The sequence below is a fragment of the Prionailurus bengalensis genome, chromosome E3, assembly GCF_016509475.1.
Source record: "Prionailurus bengalensis isolate Pbe53 chromosome E3, Fcat_Pben_1.1_paternal_pri, whole genome shotgun sequence".
NCBI classification, from domain to species: Eukaryota; Metazoa; Chordata; class Mammalia; order Carnivora; family Felidae; genus Prionailurus; species Prionailurus bengalensis.
In genome coordinates this window covers 21,995,023-22,007,456 of record NC_057357.1, presented here as the reverse complement: position 1 = coordinate 22,007,456, position 12,434 = coordinate 21,995,023, and the positions used below count along the sequence as shown (strand labels likewise).

Sequence of the window (12,434 nt, the reverse complement as noted above, 5' to 3'; positions counted from 1 at the left end):
CCCTTCTCGGAAGAAACAGTCAGCGGGGACAGGACGGCTCACTGCCCTGAAAGACCTTGAAAGATTTAACCCAGAAAACACAGCACACCATGATCAACCTCCAGAGGCTCTCAAAACCACTACAAACTCCGGTCTCTTCTGTCATTTCATCATCGATCCTTTCCTGTCAAGCATTGAAGCCATACCAGAGAAACCTGGACAAGGATTTGCTCCCCAATCCAAAGTGAGAAAAGCTGTTTCGAAAGGCCCCCCCCCTTTTTGTTTTTCCATTTGCCCAAGGCCTTTCCACAATTCTTTCCTCCCGGTTCCAAATGTCTACAGGTCAAGAACTTGAGCAGTCCGGTCCACAGGGGCCACGGTTGGGAGACGGCACACCCTCCAAAGTCCCTCCAAGGGAGTCCCGAGTCTCACTAGCGGCTCCGATGGGCTCTTATGGCCCCTTCCTTATTTACTGCCATCAGGCCCTTGGAGGTGGACGGTCCGTCGGCAGCGGCCGGGCGACCCGGAAAGGCTGAGAATGCCGCCCCCCAGAGCACCGCGCCCGCCCGGCCTCGGGCACACCAGTTAGCCCAGTTTTCGCCCAAGGCAAAGCCCCGGGAGAGGGGGGGAGGCCCGGGGAAAGCTTGGGGCCAGACCCCAGAGGACGACGCTCAGCGGGGCCGGGACAATGGGCGGCGGGGACCCGCGCGGGGGGCGTCCCGGGAGGCCGGCCCGCCCCGCTGTTCCCGGGAGCTCGGGCGGCGGCCCGAGCTGGGCGCCAGGCCGCGGCGTGGCGCAGCCCTCGTCCCTGGCCCGCAGCGGACCCGGCGCGGAGCGGGCGGGCGGCCGGGCCGGAGCGCGGGGCCCCGCGGGGCAGCCGGCCCGTCCCGGCCCGGGCCACGACCCCGACCCTCGGTCCCCGGCCCGCGCGCTCCCGGCCGGCCCGGCGCGGCTCACTCACCTGCCCACGGTCTGGTTGGCCAGCTGCTTCATGCGGTTGAACTGCTTCTTCATGGCGGCGACAGCGACGGCCTGCGGGGCTCCGGCTGGGCAGCTCGGGGGACGGCCTGGCGTGGCTACATCGCTTCCCCCCCAGGAGGAGGCGGCGGCGGCGGCGGCGGCGGCAGCGGCGGCAGCGGCGGCGGCTCTGGGCCGGAGCTCCGCCCTCGACGCGTCACTTCCAATGGCGCCGCCCGCCGGAGGCGCGCAGGGCCGGGCTGGCAGACGAGCGCCAGGCTTGGGCGCGCGCGCGGCCTGGCCCCCAACGACCAGCCCCCTCCCCCTTCCCCACGCCGCCCCGCTGAGCGTGCGGAACCCCGCGTCCCAGCGCCCCAGCGTTCTTGACTCCCGGGCCGGCTAGGCCGCGCACCGGTGGGAGGGGGCGGCAGGCGCCAGCGGCGTGACCCCGCGGTCTTGGCGGCAGGGAACAGCCACACCCGGGCGTGGGACGCGCTGTCCCCGCAGGGCTGGCCCGGAGCGTTACGGGCAGGGGTGGGGACGGGACGAGGGGGGGGGGGAAGGGGGGGAAGGGGGGGGAGGAAGACAGGAGGGGGTTGGGGTACGCGGTAGCCTCCGGATGCCCACCTTAGGGTGTGCCGAGGTGCGGCTGTAGACATTTCTCTACGCTCTTAGGTGGATGGGTGCGTGTCACTGTGTATGTTTTATGTCAATTAAAAGAAATCATTGCGTGGAAACCACAAACTACAGAGCCCTGTGTACTGTGATCTGACTTCGCGGGAAAGTCAAGGGCGAGGCCCATTTTCTGACCGCAGGTGCTCACACGCAATGGGGACCGCCAGGGATGGCCCCCGGGGCATTGGGGGGAGAGTAAGGGGTGGGAGGTCGTGGGCATGGGTGACGCGGACCCTAGCAGCCCCGTGTGCGGTGTGGTGTTGCTTAGAAACGCCTGATTGTGTTTTGATTATTAGCCTGGCGCAGGCCTTCCTTCGGAGACACTTAGCGGGATTGACCGACTGCACTGGACACTTTTTGCAGAGCGGACCAGGTCAGTTCCGTGACCCGCAGCAATATCCTTTTCATTTGGTGGCCTGGGCTATTCCCTAGAGCAAGTGGGTGGCAGTGTGGCTTCCTTCACTGACCACATCTCGGAGGTCATCAAAGATGTGCAGATGGAGGGAACAAAAAAGGTGGGAGAAGGACCTGACTCTGACCAAAAAGAGAATGAAGTGAGTCGGGAAACCTTAAGATCGGAGAATCAGAGACTTAAAAGTCTTTGTAGTCATCTGGAAGAGAAGTATGAAGCCTCGGCGCTTCAAATAAAGCGGCAGACTCTTAGCTACCGACATCAGCTACCACAGAAAGAGGTAGAAATGAAACTTCTTAAAGTGAGACAGATAGGGCTCAAGAACCAGTTGCTGAAGCCCCAATCAGCCCTTCAATCAACCACAGCTTCACCTTCCTTGGGTTACGGTATCAACTACTTTGCTTCAGCTTCCCGGGGGATGACCTGGACTTTGCTGACCTAATTTGGTCACAACAAGAAATAAGCAGACTGTCAAATGAAGTTTTAAGACTGGAGGCTGAAGTTAGCCATTGGAAGCATTTTTCCCAGTCTTCAGCACCAGGAGCGAATAGCGCCGAGCAAAATGAAATCTACAAACTGCAGGTTACCATCAGGGAACTTGAACAGAATCGAAATGAGGCAATGGATGACCATCAACTTGAAAAGGCAGTACTGCAGAATGTCTATCAACAGACACTGGCAGAAATACGTCTCAGGTACCATCAAAAGTCAAAAGGCTATGGAAAAAGAATCAAAGAACTGGAAAATCTGTTAGAGAAGGACGACTCTGGAATCAGAGCAGCTGATGAGTCTGTCATTGAGGATATGCAAAACACCATTCAAGTGCTACAGACTGAAAAAGCGGAGTCTACCAGGAAAATTGAAGAACTTGAGGACACCGTCAAAGACATCAATAGCAAATTATCTTCGGTAGAAAGTGAGAGAGATGCTTTAAGGAGAGAATGGGACCGGATACATGAGGAAAAGAAAGAGAGGATTGAAGAATGGGAATCGCAGCCTTCCGTGTTGAGGCAAAGTGATACAGTGACGGAAAAGGAAAGAGTTCTTTCCGAGAGTACAGCGGTGGAAGAAGCGTCTGGACTGCGGCAAGTGCTGTCCGATGCGGAAAAGGAGATGACGCCACGGTGTAGCTCAACCCAGGGTGACAATCTCATTGGAGACGATCTGAAACTTGAAGAGCGAGTCTACGTTTTAGAGCAAGAAAACTCATTAGGTCAAGGACGGGAAGCACTTCAACTGGCACTTTGGAAAGTGAGCCATGAGCAGGAAGTGATTGAACGTACGGCTCCAGGAGGTGTGAATTGGATTCAGAAGGAGAACATTTAAGATGTGACTTGGAGGCCGACGGACAAAAATCCACTCAGGGTAGGACCGAGAAGGAACTCCCAACAGCAGAGCTGGGGGACTTCGATGGACAGAAACAAACTACACAGCCCAGGGTTTGGATGAAAGGTCAGCTATCAGAACCACAAAATGAAGGCAACGGCATCAACGGCAAAGTGGAACACGACCTCAATGATGAAAAGAGAGCTTGTCCATTTGAAGATGAGCAAATGGACATAGCTAAAGAGTTAGATGCGCAAAACGAAGAATCACCTCAAAGTCAACTGGCTGTTAATGATTTGCATCGGTCAGATCCGTCGCAAACACATAATTTAAACATCCCGAAGGAGAACGTTGAACTTAAGGAACACATTAAACAAGACGAGGAGGAATCTGCTAGAGCTGAGAAGGAGCCAGCACAGTCTCTTGATCAAGACTCTGACAATACTGTTGAAGATGACTCACTTCCAGGGAGGGAAACGACGGTTAGAAAGTTGCAGCAAAGCCTTTCAGAAATGGAAGAGCTGAATGGCAATTTAAAGAAAGCTGCCTGCAATCTCAAGGTGGAAAATGGAAAGTTGGTTTTGGAGCTTGAAGACGTAAGACGTCGGCTGGAAGAAACTACTGTCTGTAACCGTAAGAATTCTCTGGAAACAAAATCTATTACGCGGGCCTTAAAAATAGAAAAAGGACAGTTAATCGTAAAATTGTGCCGGGCTGAAAAGAAGCTGTTGGAGGAAACAGCCAGGTATGAGCAAGCTATTAAAGAACTGACCAACACGTATCACTTGTCTAAGTCCTCCTCCCACTTAGAGCAGGAGTGTTTAATTCAACGCAGTCAAGAGAAAGACGATGAAATACTACAACTCAAAAAGAGTGTTGAGCACATGGATGTCGACCATAGAGAAACTAAGGAAATGCTCTCCTCTGCTCTGGAGGAGCATAAGCGATTGACACAACTTATTAAAGAGAAAGAAATCTGTATCGAAAAACTTGAAAGAAGGCCAGAGCTCCAGGAGCTATTAGAGAAGTACGTCCAAGTCGTAAGAGAAAACGAAATTTTACAGCAAACCGTGGAGGAGCAAGACGTTCGTCTTGCATCCACCAGAGAAGAAAATGAATTTCTGCAAGACGAATTGGAGTGTCTGAGAGAACACAGCCAAACCGTACCTGTGGTCGACCCACAAACGCAAGACTGTATCATGGAACTAGAATCCGAGGTGTATCAGCTGAATGTAGAAAGAGTCTGTCTGGTAGACGAAATCAAACAACAACAAAAGATCATTGAGGATCAACGCCAGGGTAAACTGCAATGGCTTCGTGCTTTACAAGACCAGAAACGGAAGGTAGATGATCTAACACACCAGCATGAGCAAGTGAGCATTCAACACGCTCAGATCCTTTCAGTGAAAGATGAGGAGATTAAGATTTTGCAGAACACAATAGAGCAAATGAAAACCCAGATCTTTAAAAAACCCAGCACATTCCTGCAAAACATTCTGATGTTTTTCAAGTAACAACGATTCAGCATCTTCCTGTAGAAAAACGGAAGTGAAAAGCATGATTTATCTGAAGCTGAAACTGAAAGATTAAGTAAAAGGAACAAAAGGCCAAGAATTGGAGATTAAAAATAAAAAAAAAACCATAAAAAAAATAAAGAATTGGAGATTAAACTCCTCACTGAAAAGAACATCTGATTAACTGAACAGACTGATCACCCATCCAAAGATGAGACTGGTAAACTAACTCAGATTATCCGGCAAAAAGATTTGGAGATAGAGGACCGCCCCAGCAGGACATCTGTGGCTTCCTACAACCAGAATGTGGCAAACCTTCGGCAGCAATTGCAAGGTATGCTTTGGAAAGAGAACAAGTATTAGCTGCCTTACAGGAGAACTAGGGAAAAGAGCAATCTGGACAGAGAGTATCACAAAATGACAGATAGAATGGTTGCCAAAGAAGTATATCTCATGAAGCCGTAAGATGAAAATATTCACTAGAATTGAGTCTAGCGACCAGGACATGTTTAGAGAAACGATTCAGAATTTATCACACGTTATTCAAGAAAAAGACATTGAAGTGGATGCATTAAGGCAGAAATGTCAGGCTTTATTGGCAATTTTGCAAACATCCGGCACTGCTGATGAGGTTACAGGTGTCAGTATCGATGGGGTCAAGGAGCTTCTACAGGAACGGGACAAATTAGAACAGCAGGTTAAGATCATGGAAGAATGGAAATAGCACCTGATGACTTCGGTACGAAATACGAAGCGGGAGTCACCCCAGCTTCAGAAACATCTTCAACAACTTCAGCCGAGGGTTCTGACAGTGACAATAATCCTAGACTACAGATGACCTGTACTGGCCTGGTCCAGAGTCACGAAGGAAATGAAATCAAACGAAAAAAATTCAGAGACAGGACTGACACAAATGCAGCTCAGCACCGCGGAGCTCTGCAATGGCAAGGATCTGCTTTTAGGGAAATTCGCCATCATTTCGTTCCAGCCCTCCACCGAATCATCCGAGTCAGCAGGCTCTCCTAAGGCAATTAAGTCTGACGTATCGAGTGAGTCTTCTCGATTGCTCCATTAGGAGGCAGAAGAGCTAAGAAAATCAATGCAGGAAAAAAGATGCCACAATGAGAACCCTCCAGGACGATAACCAGAGACTGTCTGCTTCGACTGCTGCCCCTTCAGAACTGGAAAGAAAACAACACGAACACCCCGATTCGGAGATCAAGCAGCTCAAGGAGAAGCGAGATGTTTTACCAAACTTACTTCAGGAAAAACAGCTCCTGTTTTCCCAAAGCAGAAAACGTGATGAATTGCTTCCCCTGAACGAGAATTTCACCCGCGAAGTGGGTGAAAAGGAACTTTGGAGTCAGGCAGTAACAAAAATGAAGGAGAGAATATCAAATTTTGAAATGGACGTGTGTAAACTAAACCAGGACAATGAAACAAGAGTGGAAACATCTAGAGAATGGGAGACACAAAATCAAGCACTACCAGAGACAAATACGCAGCTTTTAATGGTGCAGAGAGAGGAAGAATCCTAGCGTGCTCCAACGAAACAGAAGGTGCTTGCTTTGAAAGGGCTACTGAAAGACAAAGAACAGGGCAAGACCGGGGAATTACATCAGCTTGTAAATGCAGTTACATCAATTCAGGACAAGACAGCGATGTGCCATCGGGAAGAGAGATGAAGTCATGTGGGCCCCGGAACAAAGAAATGGAAACCTGTGCCCTCCAGAATGAGGTCCAACATCCACGTGAAGAAGAATGACACCTAAAGCAGGAGCTGGAGAGATCACAGCGCCACGCTCTGGGATCCAAAGATTCTCGTCAGCACGGTGCTTTGGCCGCAGAACACGGAGTGGCTAAACTAAGAAAGAAGACCATGGTATTGGAGGAGAAGCTAGTCGTGTCTTCCAACGCAATGGACGATGCGAGCCATCGAGCCAGTCTGCAGACAGCGTCACCGCAGGAGCAATTACACGTGGTCACCAGGCAAAAAGATGAAAGCGTATTCTGGCTTTCTGCCTCCCAGGAACAAGAAAAAAGCAGCACGCTGGAGCACTAGCTAAGCTAAAGCTGGAAGCAGCCGAATGGATGGAAAAAGCGGACACATGACGAGGAAAACTGATGTCATTGCAGGGACAATTAACCGAAGTGGATGCTGTCTTGGATCCAAAGGAAGACCAAATTGAAGAATTCAAAACGCAAAATGAGGTCCAACAGGAAATACCGGATGATGCGCACAAGCAATTCATGAACTCACTGACGCCGAGAGGTGGATAGAATCGTGATAAGGAAACTCTTAACTGGATATGTTCAAGCACAGGAACACGGGCGTCGTGAAGCTTCATGGCTGATGGGATGCAGCCTGGGCATCAAAGAGGAAGAAATGAGGAACAAGGTGGTGTCACCGGATGGATGACTGGGTGGTTTGGACCCAAAGGTGCCCCCAACGCACCTGTGAAACCGAATCACCAATCCACGCCCGGTAACTCTTTTCCAGGACTTTTGGTAAAAATTCTAAAAACAGAACCTCAATTAGCTTTTCCACCGCCCAAGCTCCCTGCTCATGACATGAAGCCTCCAGACTCAGCAGGAAGGAAAGCAATGGCTAAAAGAAAAGTACCACCATGTCTTAAAACTACCCTTGGATCCACACCCAGAAACACAGATGGGATTTCCCAAGCCACGGCCACTGCTGTGTCTCTGATTAACCCACCTGGACCAGAAACGGATGGGGGTGGGCATCATCTTCTAAATGCTGTGACTGACACTTTACCCACGTACGACACCATTAATACTGTCACCTGGGAAGAGGACTGACCTGGCCAAAGACCTTTCAAAGCAATACAGGATTCTTAAGCCAGAGAGGAGACAGTACTTGAAAGAAACCAAGTCACTATGTGTGTGTACCTTATCACAAAATGGCCTTTTGCGAAATGTAAGAAATTTATAGTTTTGGTTTAAGTTTTGGTTAAGTTAAGTTAAATAAAAATTTGTTAATATTTGAAAAGACTGTCTTTTAAGGACTGCAGAGGTATTCACCAAACTGAAAACAGTGGCTACGTATGTGGCACCTGGGTGGTTCAGTCAGTTGAGCATCCGGCTCGGCGTGGGTGATGATCTCGTGGTCCGTGAGTTTGAGCCCCTCGTCAGGCTCTGTGCTGACGGCTTGGAGCCTGGAAGTGCTTGGGATTCTGTGTCCCCCTCTCTCTCTCCACCCCACCCCTACTTGTGCTCTCTCTCTGTCTTTCAAAAATGAATAAACATAAAAAAAATTTTAGGGGCGCCTGGGTGGCTCCGTCGGTTGAGCGTCCAACTTGGGCTCAGGTCATGACCTCACAGTTTGTGAGTTTGAGCCCGCGTCGGGCTCTGTGCAGACAGCTGGAAGCCTGGAGCCTGCTTCAGATCCTGTGTCTCCCTCTCTCTCTGCCCCTTCCCCGCTCATGCTCTGCCTCTGTCTCTCAAAAATGAGTAAACATTAAAAAAAATTTTTTTAATTTAAAAAAACAGTGGCTACTTTTTTTTCAATAAATTTTTTTATGTTTATTTGTCTTTTTTTGAGAGTGCAAATAGGGGAGGGGCAGAGAGAGAGGGAGAAAGAGGACCTGAAGCAGGTTCTGCGCTGACAGAGGCGGGGCTTGAACTCAAGAGCTGAGAGGTCACGAGCCACAAGATCACAAGGCACGAGACCACAACCTGAGCCAAAGTCAGATGCTTACACTGACCGAGCCACCAAGGCAACCCAAAACAGTGGTTACTTCTGACCAGGGTAGACATTGGTGGGTTTGGAGGCTGTGGCCAAAGGAAGACATACACGGATATTTGTCTCTTTTTTTTTTTTTTTTTTTTTAAATTTTTTTTTCAACGTTTATTTAATTTTGGGACAGAGAGAGACAGAGCATGAATGGGGGAGGGGCAGAGAGAGAGGTAGACACAGAATCGGAAACAGGCTCCAGGCTCTGAGCCATCAGCCCAGAGCCCGACGCGGGGCTCGAACTCACGGACCGCGAGATCGTGACCTGGCTGAAGTCGGCCGCTTAACCGACTGCGCCACCCAGGTGCCCCCGGATATTTGTCTCTATGGGAGAAGAGTATTCTCCAACCGCTTTGTTTGGGTGGAGGCCCACTCAATGTGGTCTGCTTTCCAAGTAACAGCATAAATGGGCTGAAGTAAAATCAACAACAAGGAATATGTTGCCTCCAGAACCCCCAAGATACGGAAAGATTGGAGACTTGTATGTCCTCAACAAACGTGTCCAACAAATGTCCTCACGGTAGGATGTCATACCTGTGCTCCCGGAGAAAGATAGGTAAGTTAAGATCCTGCCTGCAAAGATGACATGTGATAGCAGAAGGGTTTGGGTGCCCTGTGCATAACAAGGTAAAACATGTCCCCTTCAAGGTCAAGGGAAAGGTGGCCGAGAGGACATTGAAACCGGCGCTGAACAGAACCTATTAGCCAAATCTATAAGAAAGAGCAAACTATTTACCGTCTTTAAATTTGTTGGGATCCCAGGTGTTTTAAGGGTACCAGGGTTTATATTGATTTTTTTTTTTCTAAGAGAGAGTGCAAGGTGGGGAAAGGGGCAGAGGGAGGGAGACTGAATCTTAAGCAGGCTCCACCCTCAGCACAGGGCTCAATCCCAGGACCCTGGAATCATGACCGGAGCCCAAATCAAGAGTCAGATGCTCAACCGACTGAGCCACCCAGGCACCCCTCACCTGATCCCCGTGGACTGAAAACTCCCCATAATAAACTCAGGCTGTCATAGAAGAAAAAAATACTGGAAAGACACAACCACAAATGTTTACTTCGGCCTCTCTCGGAGAAGTTTCATGATGAATGCCTGCTTTCTGCTCCCAATATTAATGTTCACAGGGGTTTTAAATGTAAGTTCGTCTTTGTCAGAAGATGCAGATTAGGTGGTGAACTTTCTCTGATATTGTCTCATGACGTTGTTCATGACAACCGCGGTGTAGCCTCATATTGGGAGGCACCACACAGCCTGAGATCGCTAAGCTTGCCGCTTCTAGCCTCCACTCCTCAGTCATAAAGGTCTAGCTCTTCAACCAGAAACTTAAGTGAAATGAATTGGCCCTGCCTGCAGGAACCCCAGCGGAGGTCCTCGGTGAAAAATGACAAAGTCCTCTGAATCACGAGCTTTTCTCTGAATCAAAGGCTCAGCAAAGAACACTCTTTGCTTGTCAAACGACACAGGTGTACCAGGATATCTGTCTCCACCTTCTTCCCCTTACCCTGAGCCTTACCGTCCGCCCCTACGGGATTGACACCATGTACTACTCACCAATGACACTTTCTACTTATGACACCCGTGGAATGTGTACACTGCCAAGCTGGGAGACTATGCTTATTCAGTGTTTTGCATTTACCCTCTTGGCAGAGCACAACTCAGAGAAAGTGGTGTATTCCATCTCATCACAACTCCCCCTGGCAAGCCTTCCGAACCTCAGTCTTCCCCACTGTCATTTCTACCTTGTGTATCAATGAGCTCTTATCCCTCCAATGACTACTAAGCAAGCTTTTGATATATGATTTTGCCCGAAGATATGTGCACTAAGTTTTTGTTGTTATTTTGCGTGTGTGTGTGTGTGTTTGCGCGATCCATGGTTCTTAAAGTTTGAGTATGTCTGTTCAGTGCTCCTGACAGAGAAATGGAACATACAAACACACTACTTACCTAGAAAATGTTTTAGAAGGCCAGTACAAAATATATGTAACGAATGTCTTCGGTATGTGTAATAATGAAAAACACATGTGAACCACCCCGACTTGAGAAATTATTGAAGGGCCTAAGTAACCCTTCCCTTTCAGTGTTCTATCCTCTCCACTCTCTAAAGGTCACAAGTGTGGTGATTCCTGTCTCCCTGCCTCCCCCCGCCATTCCTTTATTTTTCTATAGAGTGTTTTATCATACATATGTGTGTATCTCTTAACATCCGTTTTTCTTGGTTTGGACTTTATAAAAGTGTTACATCCCTTCTTTCACTGAATATTATGTCCTTAAATTCAGCCAGTGATGCTTGTAACTGGCAGCTCTGGGTGCATTTACACTGCAACATAGTTTTCCATTGTACCAGTTTCCCACACGTTCCTTCCTCTACATTTGAAAGGCGATTATGTGCGCAAAGCCCTTACTTAGCACAGCTCCTGGCGCAGAGTCAGCACTCAGTGAACATTTGTTCAATTGTCGAATGAGACTGAGCCCCGACTAACTGCAACACGAACACTTGTTTCCTCCAGCTGGACTCTCTGCCCTTCGACCCAAAGCTGAGCATCCTGCTAGCTCTCCCGCCCTGCGTGAATCACAGTTATAAAATTTTCTGACCAGCAATAAGAAACCCAAAGCCTGGGGTACCTGGGTGGCTTAGTGGGTTAAGCGACCGCCTCCTGCTTTCAGTTGGGGTCGTGATCTCACGGTGGCGAGATGGAGCCTAGCGTCAGGCTCTGTGCTGCGCATACAGCTTGTTGCAGATTTTCTCTCTCCTTCCCGTGACCTTCCCACTTGTCTTCTCTCTCTTTCTCTCTCTCGCTCATAAATAAACACACACACAAACAAATGAATAAATGAATAAATAAGTAAGTAAATAAATAAATGAATACCCAATGCACTCTCAGCGCACCCACGACCACAATTCCCAGAAAGCATTGCGGTGCTCTCGTTTTGCGTCCACTTGTTTCCTTCCCCTCCTCAGCGTACTTCCGGGTGGTGTGGGCGGGGCCAATAGGGCTATCCAATGAGCCCTTCCGCGGGCCAAGGGGGCGGAGAAATTGTCCAATGAGCGTCTGGGCAGAGGCGCCAATGAGCGGGAAGGTTGCTGGGGCAGCTTACGTGAGCGGCGTCACTGAGCCGCGCCCGCTGAGGACGCTGGAGCCCAGCCCCTCTCTCCAGCCTTCTCGGAGGCTCACTCCTTTTCAGGGCGTTTGTGAAGCTCGCTTCCATGTCCCCGGTGGGCACGGCACCCCGGAACCTCCACGCCCATGGCCGCTAGCCTGAGGAGGCCCTCTTTCTCCGCCTCTTCTTCCTCCTCGGCCGACCCAGACGACGAGGGGGTGCGCGGCACTTGCGAAGATGCTTCTATATGCAAGAGGTGCCTGCTGGGCGCGGGCCTAGGGGCCGGCGTCCCTGGGGGGCTGGGGCCTAGGTGGGAGGCGGGCCTGTGATCCCAGGGTATTAGGAACATCCTGGTGCGCCAGAAGGTAACCGTCAATTTCGGGCGACCCCGGTTTCACACCTGTGAAGTGCACAGAGCAGCGGTTCACTTATTTAACTGGTAATTGTCTCACTTCTGCCGTGTGTCAGGCCTGGGGAGAGCGGGACTGGGAATCCGGCCCTAAACCAGCCGAACGGGGTCTTGTGGCCTTCGTGAGGCTCAAGTCTTGCTGGGAGACAGACTTCACTTCACAGACAGTGAAGCAAATAATTCTAGTCTTGAGGAGTTAGGAGAAGTGCAAGTTCTTCCTCTTTAATAGGTTACTTTTCATTGGGGGTTGTTACGATCCCCATCGTGCCCCTGAAACTCAGGCCAGTCGAAGTGGGGGGGGGGTGGGG

At 50.2% G+C, this 12,434-nt stretch overlaps 1 protein-coding gene across 3 annotated transcripts in view; it reads right to left on the bottom strand.

Annotated features, from left to right (window-relative positions):
* Positions 1-1,447, bottom strand: part of ARHGAP17 (Rho GTPase activating protein 17) — a 90,050-nt gene extending 88,603 nt beyond the window's left edge. Inside the window, exon 1 of one of the 3 annotated variants that reach the window (XM_043560264.1) lies at positions 941-1,447. In XM_043560264.1, the coding sequence (XP_043416199.1) occupies positions 941-993 (53 nt within the window). In that variant the 5' untranslated portion in view covers positions 994-1,447. The remainder of the gene's footprint in view (positions 1-940) is intronic. The other 2 variants (XM_043560260.1, XM_043560261.1) reach the window with 2 other exon arrangements.
* Positions 1,448-12,434: the final 10,987 nt, after the last annotated feature.